Source organism: Panthera tigris, chromosome B1 (genome assembly GCF_018350195.1).
Source record: "Panthera tigris isolate Pti1 chromosome B1, P.tigris_Pti1_mat1.1, whole genome shotgun sequence".
NCBI classification, from domain to species: Eukaryota; Metazoa; Chordata; class Mammalia; order Carnivora; family Felidae; genus Panthera; species Panthera tigris.
This window is the reverse complement of record NC_056663.1, coordinates 104,394,078-104,415,182: the sequence shown is the minus strand read 5'-3', so window position 1 is coordinate 104,415,182 and position 21,105 is coordinate 104,394,078. Positions and strand designations below refer to the sequence as shown.

Here is a 21,105-nt window from a genome sequence, read left to right as displayed (position 1 = left end):
TCAGCAAATCCCCACCTCGTCTTCCCTTTAGCTGGATTCCAGAAAGGCTCGTGGCTCCTCCACCATTACTTGCAGGGGAAGTTGGAGCGAAAAAGACAACCATCTTAACCGAATTTGGTTGAAGTATTGTACCTTGGCAAATTTTACAGCGGCATATGAACATGTAAACACATTGCTGGTGTTCCTTCCAGAGACTTGGAAGGGATCCCAGAAGGGAGGGGTCATGAGCTTGAGGTTCACTAACTTCATATTACATTCTCCAGTAATGGGCACACATCTACTACAGTTCAGCTACACTAACCTTCATCTCTTTTTTGTACAAAAAGCATATTCTGCCTTTCCTGCCTCTCTTCCAGTCAAATCCTTATTTGTGTCTCAGCTCTGGGAGGTTTTTCTGATCTCCTGTGTGTATTACTCCCCTTACTCTCTGCCGAATCATCCCGTTCTCTCTTCTTAGCCTCTATTTCTCTCTGAAGCTATTTTGTTTACGTACTTATTATCTGGCTTCTCTGGTAAAATGTGGGCTCCGTGAGAGCAGGAATGTTGTCTGGGATGCTCACAAAAAATCATTTGAATGAATGAACTATAAGCTTAAAAATGTGTATCTTTTAAATTAGCTCAAGACTATTATTTTATCGTTTTAATAAATTTACTCCAACTCTGGTCCCCATCTCACTGAATTGGCCACGTCCTTCCCGGGGTTTGCAAAGTTGTTGGGATTCAGCAGAGCAACTGGTCATCAATCATTTTCCTTCACTGGTCACTGAACTGTCCATGGTCTTGGCCAGCAGTCAGGTACCTAACTGCAGCGTCTTGACATGTATGTGGCTGAAGAACGTTGGCAAAGGTTGGGAGCCCTCCTCTTGGTGTCTGGCCTCCCTCCAGAGACCCTATAGCTGTTGCCCTCTTGCCGTTAGTTCCCTGGCAGCAGCATGGTGATCAGCATTACTGGAGAGACCCACAGACAGTTAGACAATCCTAGCTAGGACTAAAGCCCTGCCTTGCTTTTCTCAAGGGAACTTTCTTTGCTTTTCTCCCCTCTTGGGATCTCTTGGAAAGTCATTTCATGGAGGTTAGGCCTTACAAAACAGGGAATCACTGGTGTTACCTTCTATTCTCCCTCAGCAAAAGTCCCTGAGTTAAGGAAGTTGTAAGGGTCTGACTACTTTCTTAGAAGAAGAAGAAGGGGGAAATCTAAAGAACAAAATTATCAAAATCTCAAAAATTATTCTGTCACATACCTTTTGTATATCGAAAAGGAAACTAACTGGTACTTAGTTACATACTCTCTGTAGGCTCTGCCTCCCTGTTATGGGCTGAAATTTATCCCCCAAATTCGTATGTTGAAGTTCTACCCTCCAACATCTCAGAATGTGACTGTATTTAGACATAAGGTCTTTAAAGGTAATTAAGTTAAAATGAGGTCACTAGAGCAGGCCTTAATCCAATATAACTGATTCTATATAAAAAAGAGGGGGTTAGAATGTACAGGTACAGAGAGAAGATGATGTGAAGGCATTTGGAGAAGACAGCCATCTAAAAGCCAAAGAAACAGACTTCAAAAGACTCTGTGGACACCTTTATCTCAGACTTCTCATCTTCAGAATTGTGAGACAATGCATTTCTTTTCAAGCCACCTTGTCTGTAGTACTTTGTGAAGTACTTTGTAGTACTTAGCATCTGCCTAGCAAATGAATATACTTCCTCATGCTGCGAGGTTGGGTAAGGCAGCGTCTCTGGGCTCCACGTAAAGGTAGGAGTTGCCGGTGTATCTCCTTAGCTCTGCAAGCCTCAGTGTTGGGACGTTGAGTCACCACCAGCAGCGGTGGTAGTTTTTCCCGAAACCACATTCAGTCTCCAAGCAAGAGAGGGCATGTAGATGAGCAGGGAAAATGCTGTTGGACTGTTGGAGGGTGTCTTCTTTCACACTGCCCCTTCTCTCTTGTACTGGAATGCGGCAAAGCAGCATCACCACCTGCTCAGATGGCATTTCATGCACGTGCATTCCAGGAAACAGCACAAATACTCGAGTCACAGCAGGCCCTAGTGGGGTCAGCAGATAATGGATTAGTGATTCTCCAATAGTCGCAAAGTTTCATAACTGCTTAATAGGAGTTCGCAAATAGTTGTCATCATGTTGATTATCTGTGTATGTATTTTTTAACACTTAGGATAAAATTCTGTTATCTGTAATTAATTCCAACTATCATGTTTCATCCAAATGTTAAGAATGATCACTTGAAAAGATCTTGTTGTCTTTGTCTGGGATATGAATTTCTTCCCTCATATGCAATTTCATGCCTAATTGCTCTCAGTCCCTTTTTGCAGAAGGAAAAATTAAAACAAAACAACAATAACAAAATACATTGTTTCAAAGCTCCAAATTTTAATCCTGATTTTGGAGGTTAAAATTTAGTGACAGTTCCAAATATTGATTATAACCCATGGAAAAAATGATTTTGTTTGTTTAAAAATATAGATGCTATCATTTAAATTTTATCTTTAATAGTTCATTGACTTTACATTGTACTTAAAAATTATCTTTACTCTTTCTTATGTTTCAGATAATACTATCCGAAATACAAAACATGCTTTGTTTTGTATTTACTAGCATATTTACTAGCTGAAACATATTACTAGTAAAACATATTTACTAGCAAAGTAGCAAAACGATATAGTCAGTAGACATCATGAGTCACATTTTCAGTTCATTTTTTGAACTGAATGCCCTCCAGTCTTTTGGAGAAAACAGATGTCTGAAACTATTTTTTTCTAATATATTTATTTAACCCCATCTTCATTGTCCTAAAATGTACACACACACGCACACACATTGCACGTTTATAAAATATGCTTTTGAAACTAAAACTTTTAATGTGTATGTATCCCATAGGGACTTTAATCCGCGTGGTTTCATTTGGTGATTTATTCAGATTTAACTCACATAAATACATTAGCTAATGTTGTAAGATACCTGCTAGGTTTCTGTTTTGTTTTTTTAAAGCCCCTTTAAAAACAAATGTTTAATAAGTTCTTTGAGGGGGGGGGGGGTAGGGCAGAGAAAGAGGGTGAGAGAGAATTCTCAGCAGTCTCCATGCCATCAGTGCAGAGACCAGAGCCCAATGTGGGGCTCAGTCTCTTAGTTCATTAGATCATGACCTGAGCCGAAATCAAGAGTTGGATGCTTAACCACCTGAGCCATCGAAGCACCCCAAACCCTTTTAATTTTCTAAGTGATAAGAACACTAGGAGTGCCTCTTGTTTTTATATTGGTCTTTGACCTTTGTTCCTGATACAGAATTCCCGAAATCCTTGTAATTTCTGGGGTGGTGAGAGTGTCTTTTGTTCTTATGAGGTGATTCTGGGTGGACTTCTGGATGAGAGCTGGTCATTGGAAAGATCAAGCCATGATTAGAAACTTGAATTTTCAGCCCTGCCACCCATTTTCTTGAGAAAGGAAAAGAGCTGAAAATAGAGCTAATGATCCATCATGCCTACGTGATGAAGTCTGTATAAAATTCCATAAGTACCGGGCTTGGAGAGCTTCTGTATTGGTGAACACATGGAGGTGTTGGGAGAGTGGTGTGTCTGGACAGGGCATGGGAATTCTTCATCCCTTCTCGTATACCTTGCCCTACCTTTCTCTTCCATCTGGATGGACATCTGTATCCTTTATTATATTGTTTAATAATCAATAATCATTAATTAATCAAATCCAAGGAGGGGATCTTTGGAACCTCTGATATATAGCTGGTTGATCAGAAGCAAAGGTGATAATCTGGACTTGTGACTGGTGTCTGAAGTGTGTGTGTTGGGGGAGCATATCATGTGGGACTGAGCCCTTACCTATGGAATCTGATGTTATCTCCAGGTAGATAGTGTCGAATTGAGTTGAATTCTTAGATATTTTGCTGGTGTAGTGAGAATTGCTTGCCGGTGGTGTGGGGTACACTACCCACTCCCACCTCCACATATTTTTGAGTAAAATATTGAATTAGAAAAATAACAAAGAGGCATGAGCCAGCATAGGTAGCCAATGTGAAATTATTGTAGAATAAGTCATTCCTAATGCAAGATTTTTGTTTTATAATGTGGCTTCGCAATTCATGTTAGGCTCAATAATCTTACTGTGCTGTCAACGTTGGGAAGGATAATATAGGTATTATTTGCTGAATGAATAATAAAGTGAAAGAATTAGTGGATGGTAGTATAAAACAACAGATGATATATTGTTAAATTCTTTAAATGGCATTGAAGTAGAGTTAGTCTAAGAAGGTAATTTTTTAGTTGAAGTATAATTGACACATGTTACATTAGTTTCAGGTGTACAACAAAGTGATTTGAAAAATCTATGTTATGCTATGCTCACCATAAGTGTAGCTACCATCAAAGAAGATCATTTTCAAAAGCACTTGTCACTTTTTTTTCCCTTAAGAAAAAGAGTTTTTACACTTGCCTTGATTCTTATATCCCAAATAAAATAAAGAGCAGGCTGTGTGCTGTTTGACCAGGGCTCTACTTCCATTTCTCCACTAACGTCTTGTTTACTTTGTTGGGTCTGGTACTTGATTTCACCCTCCTTGCAGGTGACTAAGTTAGCTTGTTAGTGTTTCATGGATGCTGGAAGAAGAAATGAGATTCTTCAATCAGAGACAAAGAGCTTTCTTACTCAAGATATAACAAGCAGCATGAACATCACCATATTTACAAGCTTATATTGCCTCAAATTCCATTTATAGGAAATGACCCAGATGCATGCCACACACACACAAAGGATTTCCGTATCAGCTAAGGTACACTAAGCCTGTTGAATCCATTGCTTTTATTTTACTTTTTGTTTGCAATCAACTTGCTCTTTGACCCACCTTGAGATATTACCACATCCTGCTACAAACATAACCCTGAGAAATAGCTCAGGAAATAAGCATTAGGACCTTGAATTCTGACACATCCAGAAAGACCTTCAGGAGCACTGAAGAACCAAGGAAGATTCTCTCTCCCAATATATCTTGTGGTAGTTTCACCTTCACATTGACTTCTCCCATTGGATGTTATCAATATCTATGGGGGGTAATGATATTGCCCCTGACAGCTTTCTGGAAGGCTCTTAAGCTTCCCTGTGGTTGGACCATATACAAATTAATCACTAGAGCTGGGGGGATGTCCTTGACTCAAGCCTAGGTTTTGTACCCATTCCTGATCTAAGCTCTGTGTTACAGAGAAAAGATTACTCTGATTGTCTTAGATCAACCAGCTTATCTGTGCTGCTGGGGTGGAAGGATCAATCCTACTGAATCTGGTAGTTACTGCCCAATGGGGAACAGGCAAGATGTTAGGGAGACAGGCATGAAATATTCCATATGGTCTCTAAGTGGTAGAATTCAAGAATTTTGCTCTCTTCCAGATTTTTTTCCAAGTCAAATGAAGTAAGAAAAAAAGAAAAAAAAATGAGAACTCTTTGACTCTCTCTTCTACACCTTTATTCTGGGAAATCATATCTAGTCTTTCATTCTACTCATAATGAACACCAGTTTGGCATCAAGAATTGTATTAGACCTGGGGATACAATTTCCAATAAATTGGGGACATCTGCTAATCTCACAGGGTTAATAACCTAGTGTTGGGTTCAGACAATTTAAGAGACCATTCGAATGAGAGGGAAAGTGCAGAGTGATGGCAGCACATGGAAGGAATACCTGTGGGGGAGGAGGGTTAGGAAAGGCTTCCTGGAGAATGTGACCTGTAATCTGAGGCCAGAAGGATGAGTAGGACTTATCAGGTGATCTATGTGTGGGGTGGACTAGATAGCTTAGAAGAATGACTTAGCAGATGGAACCAAAAAAGCAGGTTATAGAAAGGAAAAATAGTTCTGTGTGTCTGAGTCATAAAATTCAAGGTGAGAGATGAGGTGGGAGAAGAAGTGAAGAATGGGGGGCAGAATGTGTTCTCTATGCAAAGGAGTTTGGGCTATTCTGAAAGTCCTTGAAGACTTTATTATTATTTTTTTAAACTTTTTTTTCATGTTTATTTTTGAGAGAGAGAGAGAGAGAAGGAGAGGGAGAGAGAAAACGGGGGGGGGGGGTGCAGAAAGAGAGGGAGACACAGAATCCAGAGCAGGCTCCAGGCTCTGAGCTGTCAGCACAGAGCCTGATGTGGGGCTCGAACTCACAAACCACGAGATCATGATCTGAGCCAAAGTCAGAAGCTTAAGGGACTGAGCCACCCAGGTGTCCCAGCCCTTGAAGACTTTAAACAGAGGGATAAAACAAGATAAACATTGCATTTTAGAAATTTCACCCTTGCTGTAAAGTCAAAAATGAATTGAGGGTGAAACAAAGCTGGGACAGATTAGTTAGGAGATTGCTGAAACCAGGGCCAGAGATGGAAATAACCACAGTAGTGGGAATGGAGGGAAGGGGCGGATTTACATTCTACTTATAAGTTGGATCCATAGGTCTTAATGAGCAGTTGGATATAGGAGATGTGCATTAGGCAATACACAAATCGTGGAGATAGGATGGCAATGATAAGAACAGGCATTTTAAATTCAGGCAGGCAAAGGTTCAAATCTCTACCATGTAGAATCTAAGACTGAGTGAATTACCAGTAAAAGGGAGACACTGATAACTACCTAGCATGGTTACTTTGAAGATAAATAAAATACTCTCTGTCAAGGTCCTGACCCAGATTAAATCTTCACATTAAAGCAATATTTGAGCCCCCGGTTCTCTGGAGGAACTGGTTGGTTGGATGGAGAAGCTATTCCTCGAGTTAGCAGATAGGAGTGTACCTGCTGCAAGTAGCGATGAACTGGACCTACAGCAGGTTAAACAAATAGGGTCATTTTTCTTGCACAGTAAGGAAACTGGAGGCGCACAACTATTGGCATTAATTTTATCAGCACTGGAGTCTTTGCAGTTTTCTTCAGCTTTACCTCATGGTCACAATATGGCTACCCCCGTTCCAGCCTCCAGCCTCACATTTACATTTAAGTCAGGGTTGAGGGGAACCAGACATAAGAGAAAGGTAATAAGTTTGCCGATTATCCTGAGATGGGAAACACAGGAGGAAAAGCAGAATTTGGAGAAAAAAAAAGGAACTTGATTTTGAGTATACAGAGTTTTAGGTTTCTGTGATAGGTTCACATAGAAACAGGTTTAATGAGCAGTTGCATATATTGGCCTGGAGTTGAGGAATTGTATCTGAGATTGAGGGGGAAGGTTAAATTCTATAGGGTGAATGAAAGAAGCCATAGAAAGGATGTAAAGTGAGAAAAGTAGACCGGGACATAGCCCTGAAAGAGAACACATACATTTAATGAATTAGTAGAGGCTGAGGACTACCCAAGGCCAGAGACGAGTGGCTAGAGATGCAAGAGGAAAGAGCGTGTTGTGTTCTCGAATCGAAGCCCAAGAGAGAAGACAATCTAAGGGGGACATGGTTAATAATCTCAAGTGCTCACAAAAGCAAGGAGGTAGTAAGTGACCTTGCCGAGAGTTTTCCCTCTTGTGGGGATAGAAGCTAGACTGAATTGGGTTGAGGAACAGGAGGGACACGAGAAGGTGGAAAAAGAACATGTAAAAAGTTCTTTTTCTTTTGTTCTCAGCAGTCATACTTTAGGATGTCACTTATAAAATGATATTTTTTCAAAGAAAGACTTTGGGGAAGCCAATTCACCTCTCTGAAGAGAATCAAACTTGAGATGCCTGTCTGCTCCTCATGCCCTTCAAAGGGTCTCTTTGAGAGCCAACAGTCTCTGGTTATGTTGTCTTCCTTACCCCAGTGAGAAAGCACAAACAAAATCACTTGACACGTTTGGCTTCTGGGGAACAAGGCTGTATGGATGTTCACTGCACAGTGCTTCCTAGTACTGAAACAGGCAGAGCGTCTGGAAGTCCATTTTGTTTGGTACCACATGTAACACAAATTACCGTTCCCTACAGGGATGAATGTCATGGAAAATAAAAACATTATGGGAAAATAAAAATGTTCCATTTGTACGATTTTTGGTAGATTGTATTCAGATTTTAAAACATTGAAATCAACTTTTATTTTGGACCACCCAGACTCAGAAGAAGTGATGAGGGATTATAAAAATAAGAAACTTGTAGGTGACATTGTATGTAGTTGGCTATTTTGGTTTAAGAAGTTTCCTTCCTGCTGAACAGGGAAGAAAATGAAACGCTTATTTAAATTTAAAGCAATCCAAACCATTCAAGAGCGCTGTTAAAAGAATATAATTTCCAGGGGGAAATCCTTCCCCTCACCTTTTCTTCTCCTCCTTCTCCCTCTCCTTCCCCACCCCCCAACCACATCCTCCGGCTCTAAAATGTATATACCTATCTGATAGTTCAAAAAAAGCACTTTTCAGAGTAGGAGGTTTTGAGGGAAAAACTCAAATGTTTTGCTTTCTTTTATTTCCTCTTATGGGATTAGTTCTGCAGGCCGTAGACAGTAAAAACTTAGAAAAATAATAATTTCACCCACTTTCACTCCCTTTTGTCTGTTTCAAACGTCAATGTGGTTCTTCTTAAAACATTTATTTGAGAGAATGGAATTGTCTAGTAGTTGAGTTCTCAGAGCTCATATTGGGAGATGACACTCGTGGCCTGGAGATTAAAACCTTCACGTGTTCTCTACTATTTATATGATTATTTAATGAAAGTTTTTCAATCATTCTTTAAGTGCTGGCATTAAATGTGAGTGCTAGGGAACTCTTGCTCCACCGCCCCAAACCCGCCCCAAAAGAGGACCTTCTGCGGTGAGCGAGTCTCCTTCCCTTGCTTGAAGTGGGCTGAACAAAGGAGCGTGACGCAAAAGTGGGCGGTGTCCTCGATGCCAGGGAGCGCTTCTGCCTCCTTGTGAATGATCCTATTAGCTGCGCTAGTTCGCGGCAGCGGCGGCCGGGACGGCGGCCGCAGCAGGAGCTCGGCCTCTGCGCTCCCCAGCCCTGCCACCTTGGAGGCGCCTGGGGCTAAGCACACATCTCTACCGCACCGAAGCCTCGTCTGTCTTTTCAGGCTCTTCATGCTACCCAACTAAAAGGAGAAAATGGGCACGGGGGATTTTATCTGCATTTCCATGACCGGTGGAGCGCCCTGGGGGTTCAGATTGCAAGGTGGCAAGGAGCAGAAGCAGCCCTTACAAGTTGCTAAGGTAGGACCTCCGAAGAGATGTTATCACCGCTCTGTGCGGGGAGGGAATGAAAGCAACCTGTTGATGGTTTTTTCAAGGGCTGATTCAGAAGGTTATGTATGGGTCTGATTTTGGCGCTGATGCTAACTTTTCCCAGGATGCGGGTTTGTTCGTGTTTCGAAAAAACTTTCGAGTAACATATAGCATATATACAATTAACCAGTAATTGAAAGAAAAAAAAAAAAAACCAAACAAACAAGAGTGCCATATTTATCAGCTGAAGAAAAGTCTAGTTAATCAGCTTCTCTGACAACCGGCAAGACACTTGGGAAATTTCTTCTAGGCAATATAGAATATGCAGTTGCGTTATTGTTTCATGTTACTTTACTTGGTTCTGGCAGAAGAGAAATGCTCAGCTCAGCATAACCAATTAGCTTGGCTTTGGGGGACTCTTACAAAGCGTTGGTAGTGACATTTACAATACAGCATTTCTTAAAAGGCCGATTTGGGGCAATAATTTTAAATATATGATGAAATGTCATAAAATCTATTTGAAAGAATATTCTCTTAAGGGTTTTACAAATAAATGCAAAAATCTACCATCATGTGTACTCACCTAGTTAAGTGCTCAAAATAAAATTCAAAGACATTAGAAATATATTGTAAGTAACTTATAGGAAACTTTGAAATGCATGTAAAAATGATTTTAAATGTTTTAGATGTTTTTGTTTCCATCATATTGATTGTTTCTTGCTACCAGTTTGCTGGAAGGGATCCGATATAGTTTACATTGGGATTCAGATAAAATAAACTTTAAAATGCATGAAATTAATGCAGACTTTTACCTGATTTGGATGCCAAATTGTAGTATTGTATGAAAAACATGTTTGATTAATTTCCTCTTTATAATTATATTAAAAGTGGATCTAGAACTTTATGAAATATGTGGACTACTGGCCTTTGTAGTTATTCTTTCTCTTGGCTTTGGCTTTTTTTTTTTTTTTTTTTTTTTTTTTTTTTTTTTTAATGTTCACTCTGAGGAAAGGAGTTTCTTTGAAATTTTCTGCTCCCAGGCTTCCATCGAAAAATCCTTTTGTAATGTGATGGTGGAATCCTGCCACCTAGTGAAAATTTCAAACATCAAGAATGAAGCATAAGACAGAGGGTGAAAAGCAGAATTTTTAGAACTGGAAAGTTTTTCAGAGACTTCCAGTTCAACCTGCGGAGTTTAGATAAAAGCCCAGAAAGTTTAAGTAACTTTCCTCTGCTTTAGACTAGCAGTGATTGAAGAATCCGGAAAGGAGGTTTCATTGTGTTGCTTTAGGAGTCCATGGCAGGAAGCATCAGACAAAACAGGAATGACAAATTTGGAGTATGCAGAATTCATGACACTGAACTGGAGTTGTTCTGAGTCTAGAATAGCAGTTGGCTGGCTCCAGTTACTGAGATTTGGGTTCTAATTCCAGCTCTGATCTAACTTGTAGCGGGCCTGTGACAAATCTCTCACCCTTCCTGACTCATCTGTTGTGAGGTGTTGGGGGGTGGGGGGAGAAAGAGGCAAAAATTTTGAGTGCTGTACAAAAAGAGAGAAGTAAAGAGGAAATTGTACTCTACCATCAGTGAAGTTCTAATATTGCTCTAGTTTTACTGTCCTAATAGTATGCAACTTTAGAATCACTTGCCTCCCAGTTAAAATGTAGGGACAAAGGTGGCTAGATGCTGTTATTCCAGTAGTTCTTTTGTGGCCAGACCTTAAGAATGGGTTGGGTATTGGGCTTCTCCTGAGTCCACTATGTGCTTGTTTCAAAGTAGACCTATTGTCCCTCTCTCTCTGCCCCTCCCCTGCTCACACTCTGTCTCTCTTTCTCAAAAGTAAATAAACATTAAAAAAGTTTTTTTAAAAGGGAGGTTACCTGAGTAGCTCAGTCGCTTAAGTGTCTGACTTCAGCTCATGTCATGATCTCATGGTTCCTCTGTTAGAGCCCCGCATCGGGCTCTGTGCTGACACCTCAGAGCCTAGAGCCTGCTTCGGATTCTGTGTCTCCCTCTCTCTTTCTGCCCCTCTACTGCTCACACTCTGTCTCGTTCCCTCTCAAAAATAAATAAGCATTAAAAAAATTCAAAGTGGAACTATTGTGTGGTGATTTTTTTTTTTTAAGAACTGATTTTGTTTTTGAAGAATTGCTAGTGAACAGTGCTTTGGGAGCATTTCTCTGCCGATGATGTCTCTATTGACAGGATTCAGAGAGGATATTACATGTCTGAGTGTAAAAAAATTCGATCCTTCTCTTCCCCCCAAGTCAACTTTCCTAAAATACCCCGGCAATATATTTGTGGTTTTAAAAAGACCATTATTAAAGCATTTGAATGTTTGCTTTAGTTTTCTAGTTTGTGATAGTATAGTTAATTGTTGATTTAAAAGTATTATGAAGTCGTCTGGATGTTTGCATTAATTCTTGTGTGTGTGTGTGTGTGTGTGTGACAGAGAGAGAGAGAGAGAGAGAGAGAGAGATACACTACAGACTACAGTCTACTTTTCCCCATATGTAAAAAGTGACTAGAAAGCCTTCAAAAGAAGAAAAATTTCTAAGTTACTATGGCAATGCCTACTTTTGTTGGTCTATTTTTTCCACTTAACTCAAACTCACATTTAATTTCTTATGCTAGCATTATTTGTTCTAGAAAACTCTTGGAGCAAAGTGCTTGTCACTTTGTATGTTATCAAGTCTATGACCTCACTGGGATTACTGTTTTTCATTTAAAACATCGAGTCCACTCAGTTCCAGGAATGGTCCCTGGGCTCAAGGTGAAATGAACATGGCATGGACTTCCTCCTCTTCCGAGTTACCTACAAGAAGGAGGATGGAGAGGAATGGGGTAGAAAGGCTGGGTAGGGATGGTTGCTAACAAACACAATGCTCACAGTTTTGAAGAACATGCAAAGGATGAATTTGGAATTGAAGAAAATATACATTAACAAAGAAAAGGAAATTCCAGACAGTGCTTGAATCATGCTCCCTTAAAATGGGGACACTACAAAGCAGTTCTATAGATAACAAATTTTTGGCTTGTTTTAAAATATCTAGTGTTCAGATTTTTTATAATTCTGTATAAAATGAGAATCTAACAAGCTGAAATAGTGAAAAAAAGCTAATCTAATGTTATTAACAATGAGTAGAAGTTGAGTAGATTATAATTCCCTATAAATTATAAATTTATAAATATATATATAAATATATAAATTATAAATATCCTTCTAGTGACACATTTAGTCACTTTTGAGAGATGTTCAAACATTTTTAGTATTTGACTGGCTGACTGAACTGTAGGCAAACTCCAACTTTTAAAGATCAATAACAGAAATATTAATAATCAAATTTTTATAACATTGAAGCTCAAAGCCATAAAATTTGGATTTGTTTCAAGAATAAATTGAATTTTGGGGGCTCCTGGGTGGCTCAGTCAGTTGAGTGTCTGACTCTTGATTTTGGCTCAGGTCATGATCTCATGGTTTGTGAGATCAAGTCCCTTGTCAAGCTCTGCACTGATAGCACAGAGCCTGCTTGGGATTCTCTCTCTCCCATTCTCTCTGCTCCTTCCCCACCCATGCTCTCTCTCTCTTTCTCTCAATAAATAAATAAACATAAAAAAAGAATAAATTGAATTTTTACAAGGCCCAAATAATCAGTAACAGTTGTCTGGTTTTTAAATGTTTATATATCTTTTAACTTATGTTCTAAATAGATGTTATAGAAAACAAATATCTCTAATACAGAATCATAGGACAATATTCTGTAAGGTATACTTTGAGAATATCATTCATAGAAATAAATTTATTGAGACCTATTTATAACATAAAACTCCATTGTATGTGTGCAAACATTCTTAGAAAAACTATGTTAGCACTTTTACTTTACAAAACTCTTTTTTGGAATATGTACTTACGTGGCTATGTCTCTGGGTATGCTCTTGACAATTTGGGAAATCTTCATATAAAGAAGTGGGGAGAAATTTTTGTTTTACAAACAAATCTTATGAGCAATTCAGAAATAACTCACATTTTAAATATAATAAAGAAAGAAATGTGCACACTGTATCCTTTATATGTTAGAATGTTTAGCACTTTAAGCTTTCTTTAAAACGTATAGACACTATGGTACTTATAATTCTCTTATTGAATTTCAATTCAAAGTTTCAAGTAGCTTTTATTAAAATTGAGATGACAGATTACAGTCATCTATTTTATGGGCAGAAGTGGATTTAATGATTCTGTTTGTCCTCTCTGTAAAACTTTAAATAAAGATGTGGTATTTAGGTAAGGCACAATCAAGTAACATCATCTTACCCATTAGTACCATCAGTGAGGTCTCTAAAATGTTTCAAATAAAATAATTCCAGAAGCATAGCTACTTCTAAAGGGAAAAAGAAATATTTTAATGTGTTTGAATATGTGTATTTGAGGATAAATGCTCTTTACTACATATGGAAAGCTGGTAACATCTTTGTCACTTCATTTTGTTAAGTTTTTGAGAGCTTTCTAGAAATTCTAATAGCAGGTATGTTTACAGAAGTCAATGCATGCTAGGTAAATCTATTAAGCATATGTTATTTAAATCTTTGTTTTGGAATTGTGGGTTTTAAGACAGAACACTGTTGAAAGACAATGAGCTAAAATAATGACTATGCATGAACTTTACCATTATCGGGACATGGCATATATGTAACCAACATTTATCAAGCTCTTTTCAGGGAAATGTTCTTTGTAATATTTTCTTTGCAGGTATTTTCAAATGACCCCCAAAACCCAAGAAATAGTATGAAAAATATCTTCATTTTAGAGATGAAGGAATTCAGGCACAGAAAGGCTATGTTACTTGCCAAAGGTGAAGCTGTAAAAAATGGTGGGATTTGATTGCAAATCTGACTTCTCCTGAACTGATAGAAAGAGGTACCTGAGAGAATGAAAGTAGGCTAAGATGGTGCCCCAAAGGAAGTTTATAGAAAAACAAAAAACAGTGTGGTCTTCATCCAAATCCGATTTAATTGGCCAAGGGAGCCCCAGGTATCAAGATTTATAAACACGCTAAAGACAATTCTAATGTGTGGTCAAGATTCAGAACCGCTGCTGTAGAAAGTTGAGGCCAGATATGTCAGTCACCACAGGGCTTACTGAAGGGTGGCATGAGACATTCTTCCGGCACTTTCCCACTGCCCCTTTCCCAGCTGATACAAGAGAAGGACCAGAGAGACTCAAGAATTGTCTGGGTCTTTAGCATGGTGATTAAGTCATCATTAGTAGTGGGAAGATTTTCCCTTTCTGAAGCCAAGATCTATGAATTGCAGGGAGGCAAGGAAGTGCTGGGAAGCTTAAAAATCATCATTGTAAAGACTGGAGGTGCCTGCAAGAGGGGAACCTGGCAAGCTATTCCCTAGCAGGACGTCCTCTTTGTCAATAGAATTGCTGGCTTTCCTAGTGCCATGTGAACGGTGGAATAAGAAGTAGGGAGTGGTGGGTGGGGAGAATAAAACTGGATAAAGATGTAAGAAGAAGGAGAGAAAAAGAAAGACAGAGATAGAGACAAAGAGGGAGAATGAGAGAGAACAAGTAGGAGCTTAACTGTTTGGTAAGGCAAGGATTCTTGCATTTCCCAGGTGTGAAAGACTGTCACAGAAGTGATGGGATTTGAACTGCCATGTCAGTACCCTACCCAGATGGGCCAAGCTCTTAGCTAGGGATTGGCAGGTGCAAGCTGGCATCCTGAGGTACTGTTAGAGGGCTTGGAAGGGAGCCTAGCAGGAGCCCTATTTCCCAAGTTAAGGAACTGTGGCAAAGCTCTCCATGGCTCTTTGAAGAAACTACACAAGTGCCCTAGCATCTGGACGCTGGCCACGGAGTGGACAGAGATGGCCACTCAATATTAACCAGAGAGAAGTGCAACAACCAGGGAGAAATGCCACCTCATTCAGTTATGAATAAATATGTCTACCATCCCCCCCTTTCTCCAATCTTCCTGCCTTCAACTTGGGAGGAGTTCTAGAGAGGCAGAAAAAGAACAGCCAACACCCTCCTGCCCACACCAAGCCCTGGAGCCACAAACCGGCCATGGTGCTTAGGGAGAGAGCCTAGAGACAGACATTAGACTGAAGCTGTAATTCAGCTAGACTGTTTTAATAACCAAAAGCCAACAGAAATGCGTGGGATTTCTGACCAAAGTATTATTAAGGGAGGGATTTGGTTTTATCATAGTTGAAAGCAGTTACTGGAAGACATGAAAGTTTCCTGTTTAGAACTGAATGAGTTGACACTCCTCAAAGACATCAGTTCCGTAGGTTCATATTATCAATTACATGCATTTCATGTATGTTAGCTTGAAAATTTACCATCTTCATCACCCATAGAAGGAAGGTGCCTACTTTCAGTTAGTCTAAAAAAGTGTTTCTCGAACATTACTGTCGGAGTCCAGAACTCTCAATTTAAAAGTAAGTACTCTGGGGTGCCTGGGTAACTACTGGGTTGAGTGTCCAACTCTTGATTTTGGCTCAGGTCGTGATCCCAGAGTCGTGGGATTGAGCCCTGCTTTGGGCTCTGTGCTGAGCATGGAGCCTGCTTATTAAAATTCTCCCTCTCTCTCTCTCTCAACCCTCTACCCTACCCCCCAAAATTGAAAGTAAATACTCTGAACTTTTATTGGATATTAATCAAGGTGATTGTTGTTCTTAATGAAAGTTTTTGCAAGTCCAAAAGTCAGTATGTAATGTCATTGTGACATACATATTATACCTATCTAAATAATATTTGTATGTTTCTCATGGCAACGGTTTTAAAATATGAGCTTCCAAAATAATTTAAACTTCTTCTATCAGTTAATAAGTGTTCAAAAGTAGAAGCTAATTTATACATTTAGCTAAAAATACTTCACATGTGTATATCTTACAATTGTCCAAGTGCGTTAACATGTGTTATCTCATTTGATGCCACGTGAATAGACAAAGTTTTATTATCCTCAGTTTTTGGATGAAAAAACTGATTCTGAAAAAATAAATTATTTGCAAAAAGATTATATAAAGCAGTTCAAAGTCAAATGTAATTCTTTCCCTATGGCAGGGGCATCATGCCTCTCTCTGTATCACTTTGGATAAAGCGAATGGGCTATCATTTAGTAATGCTGAAAACTGCCATAACTTTGACTTGGAGTTTTTTTTTTTAATTTTTTAATGTTTATTTATTATTGAGAGACAGAGAGAGACAGACCGTGAGCAGGGGAGGAGCAGAGAGAGAGGGAGACACAGAATCTGAAGCATGTCCCAGGCTCCTAGCTGTCAACACAGAGCCCGACGTGGGGCTCGAACCCATGAACTGTGAGATCATGACCTGAGCTGAAATCAGACGCTTAAACGATTGAGCCACTCAGGCGCCCCTGATTTGGAGTTTGTATGAAATAGCATGTCACCATCTAAGACTTAACTCTTAAAAGCATTTATAACAATTTTTTCTTTTAATAGGTTCAGGGAGAAGGATTATGGGAAGTGTATCTCCAAGATCATGTGCATTGAGAGACAAGACTGGAAAGCAAACCAGTTTAATTATAAATAAACCTAAAAAATACATGGATTCCAGAAATTTTATTGTATCTATTCTAACAGATTAATGATGAATGCCATGAGATTTTTGTAAAAGGAAATGGGGGGATGCCTGGGTGGTTCTGTTAGTTGGTTAAGAGTTCGACTCTTGATTTTGGCTCAGGTCATGATCTCACGGTTTGTGAGTTCAAGCTCTGCACTGGCAGAGCTTGCTTGGGATATTCTTTCACTCCTTCTCTTTGCCCCTCCCCTGCTTGTGCTCTCTCTCTCTCTCTCTCTCTGTCTCTTAAAATGAATAAACTTAAAAAAAAAAAAAAGAAAAGGAAATGGAGAACTCCCGCATTAGCCTCATTAAAGAATCCTTAAGAAGGGCTCCTGGGTGGTTCAGTCGATTAAGCGTCTGACTTAGGCTCAGGGCATGATCTCGCGGTTCGTGAGTTCGAGCCCCACGTCGGGCTCTGTGTTGGCAGTTCAGAGCCTGGAGCCTGCCTTGGATTCTGTGTCTCCCTCTCTCTCTGCCTGTGCCCTACTCGCTCTCTGGCTCTCTCTCAAAAATACATAAAGATTAAAAAAAAAAAAAAGAAAAGAAAAGAGTCCTTAAGAATAAATAGCTTCATGAAGTTAAAAGCCTTATATGAGAAACGAAATATATTTGATGTTTGGTGGATATTTCATTGTTTGACCTCCTCAATGAGAACATATTTATAGTATTGAATTACCTTAGGCATTTTATTTTTTTTAATTATTTACCATTCTTTGTCATTATGAAAAAGTATAGTTGCTAGGTTCTCAACAAATTGTCTTCAGTGTCTTGTGAAATCCATGGATATGTAGCAGATCTTTGGTGATAGTGGGTATAGTTTGGTGTTATGACAGTCTGGATGTAGTTTTCCTTAACTGGCTTTTATTTTTTTTAAATGTTTTAATTTAGTTTTGGAAAAGAGAGACAGAGTGCCAGCGGGGAAGGAGCAGAGAGAGAGGGAGACACAGAATTTGAAGCAGGTTACAGGCTCTGAGCTGTCAGCACAGAGCCAGACGTGGGGCTCGAACTCACAAACTGTAAGATCGTGACCTGAGCGGAAGTTGGACACTTAACCAACTGAGCCACCCAGGCTCCCTGACCTTAACTGGCTTTTAAATCCAGTGTGTTTCAGATAAATATACTAAAAAATATCATAGGTTTGCCATTTGAAACATTGCGTGAAAGATCCTGTGAGTTAATTATGTAACAAATAGTTTTCCTAACCTTGGTCTCGGGTGTTTAGAATCTGCTGATCCATGACTAGCTTTTCCACTTTTATTTGAAAGTAGTGTGGGTACTGGATTGATAAAACAATGGGGTGGGTGAGTTTTCCTGAAAATAAATATAGGTTTATATTCTGTCTAATTCTGTCTAGGCAACATTTCTTCTTTTACTGCTCTTCTTTCATTCCTTTAAATTTTTTTTTAAAAATTTTACTTATTTTGATATAGAGAGCTTGAGTAGGAGCAGGAGAGGCGGGGAGAGAGACAGGGAGACAGAATCCCAAGCAGTCTCCAAACTGCAGAGGCCAACATGGGGCTCAATCTACTGAACTGTGAGATCATGATCTGAGCTGAAATCAAGTGTCAGATGCTTAACCGACTGAGCCACCCAGGCATCCCTCTCATTCCCTTTATCAAAATTTACCTGGCTTGAATTTCACCATTTTAGGATACAGATTATTTTTTCCCTAAGAAATTTATAACAACAGTCAATGTGTATCATTTTCCCCAAACATCTTACTACCTTTAACAGTATTTTCTGGAGATAATTTTTATTTAAGAAACTCATTCATATATAATGTCTACTGGATGCCAGTCACTTCTTTAATCACGTTTTAAACATGATGAGATAATTCTATGAGGTTATCCCTGTTTGAGATCCCCATTACAGAAGCACGAGGTTAAGTGACTTCCCCAGATCACATATGTAGTTAGGGTAAACTTGGGATCCACACCTGGAGACTTTGACTCCAGGATTTGTATTCCACACACACAACTTTTGTGGGTCTAGTGTAGTTTACTTTAATCATTTTCACAAAGGGGTATAAGCACAATGGATTTAGGCGGTACTGACTATGTCCTCCATGGCTCTTATTCTGTTTCCTGCTCTATGTGTCTATGCTTACTACTTCAGCCCAGGCCCTTATTCTTTGTCCTCTAACTAACTATAAGCCTTTTAACTGTCTCCCTGCTCTAGGTTTCACATTCCTCAGATTTGTGCTACAGAGAGCTGCCAGAGAGATTTTTCTAAATCACCTGTTATATCACTGCTTGAATTACTTCAAAGTCTCCCCATCATAGTCATCAAAAGAACCATAACATTTAAAAAAATCTTATTATGTACAGACAAGTAAGCACTTTATGACTTCTATCATTCACAATAGCTTTACTGTCTCCGCTTCCCACCCCCCCCCCCCCCCACACACACACAGATGAGGAAGCTGAGACTTAGAGAAGTTAACTAAGTAATTTAAGATCACATAGCTGGTAAATGGCAGATCCAGGACCGAGGCCAGTTGGATGCTCCCTGCTCTATGGCTTGTTCACTGGCTCATGGCTCCACTGTAGCACCCATAACCCTCCATGATCTGGTCCCTGCCATACTGTCCAGCCCCATCACCTGGAACTCCCCTAAATGTGCACTTAGCTATTTGAAAATATGACAGTTCTGTCGGAATGCTCTGCCTTTCTTGCTACCAAGATTCATCCCTGCTGTGTCCTTGGCTGGAGGGCTTGTCCACCCCTTCCTCTGGCACCCACCCGAATACCTTGGAGACATTTTACTCATTCTGGACAACTCTGTTCAGAGTCAGTTCTCTAAGAGATTTGACTCAATTTTCTGGTTGTAAGTAAGCACTTGCTCTGCTGTGTTGCCTTTGTCACACATACCTTTCACCTCATGCTTCCATATCCTTCACTGCCTGTGGCTGTAATTTTTGCTCACATGTCTGTTTCTTCCATTAGACCAGAGGTGTTCAAAATGTTTTGATTGTGCCTCTTTAAGTAAAAGAATTTTCAGCATATCCCATTTATATATCACGTACATATAAATGATGTGTGTATATATATATATATATATATATATATATATGGAATGTATAAATGAGATGTTATTGACATACATATGTAATGCTGTGCTAATATTTTAGGTATAGTTTCCAATATATCAAAAAAATTTAAAGAACAAAATAAAGATGAAATCAGCAATATTTTAAAAACTGATTTTATTTTACTTTGACAACACAAAAAATCTTCTTACTCTTACAGAATGAGAAGCAGAATGTTGTTGTTGTTGTTGTTGTTGTTGTTTTGTTTGGTGAGAACAATGTGATTGACAGACTCTATGATTCTGAAAATTGTAGTGTGGCCCCATGCAGTGTAATTCAGAGGTCTAGTAAAATTTTAGTTTATTTCAACACTTGAATCTAAAGACTGTCATGACTGAAAAAGATAACCTTTTAACATAGGTAGATCCATATTAAAGAAATTAAACACTAACTGAAAATTAGTTTTCATTCCCAACTGATAATGCAAATGTTTTTGTTGTAATATGATGAGTAGATCTCCATCTTCCCTACTAACCATGACTTGTTCTCACAAACTAATGAGAATAGGCTACATTTTAATATTTTAGTGTTACAATCTCACGGATATTTTTTATTTGAAAGATTGAAAGCCTGTTAGAAATTCTTTTTTTTCCCTAGTTAAGTGTGCAGATATGAAATTTTAAAGAGTATCAAACACACTTAAATAATTTTCAACTAGAAAAATCACATAGTGATAGAAACATTATAACAGTTGTTCAAAATCTCCTCTCTGTTTCTTCTATTTCTTTTTTTTTTGGAAAGTTGCTTTCCAAGCAATTAATTGTAAGCCGGACATACTGTATTTATTATTCTAAAATACAGGCCAGGTAACTGACAACTAAGAGCCACTTATTATTCCAGAAAAGATCAACAAATTTGGAGTATTCATTTATGTGATGAATAAAACTCTGGGACATCTTTAGCTTCTACAACTCTTACAAAAATTTGCAAGGTTACCACTTGAACCTCAGTGATACAAATTTCTATGACACAAAACTTTCCTGGTCATTCCCTATATCACTGCAACATGTTTTAAGGATTCTAGTATATTTTACATGTGAGTTTTTATAAAATTAATCATACTGATGACATCTGTAGCACTTTTACACTCTGTCTTCAGTTTATTTTGCTGTACGAGCTTGCCTTCAAATTATGCACTGAATGAATTTTATGGGAGGCACCTCCATAACCTTACTCTAGAATCTTTTCTTTGTTAAAGACTGTTAAAACTGCTACTTTCTCAGTGGCTCTATGTACATTTTTTTCCATAAGACATTGA

The 21,105-nt window shown here is 38.9% G+C and overlaps 1 protein-coding gene across 5 annotated transcripts in view; it reads left to right on the top strand.

Moving 5' to 3' along the window:
- Nucleotides 1-21,105, top strand: part of SYNPO2 (synaptopodin 2) — a 209,984-nt gene that overhangs the window by 30,217 nt on the left and 158,662 nt on the right. For 3 of the 5 annotated variants that reach the window (XM_042983987.1, XM_042983988.1, XM_042983986.1), the window contains one exon: nucleotides 9,021-9,156. In XM_042983987.1, coding sequence (XP_042839921.1) covers nucleotides 9,052-9,156 — 105 coding nt within the window. In that variant the 5' untranslated portion in view covers nucleotides 9,021-9,051. Of the gene's footprint in view, nucleotides 1-8,892; nucleotides 9,157-21,105 lie in introns of those variants that run through there. The other 2 variants (XM_007087615.3, XM_042983985.1) reach the window with 1 other exon arrangement.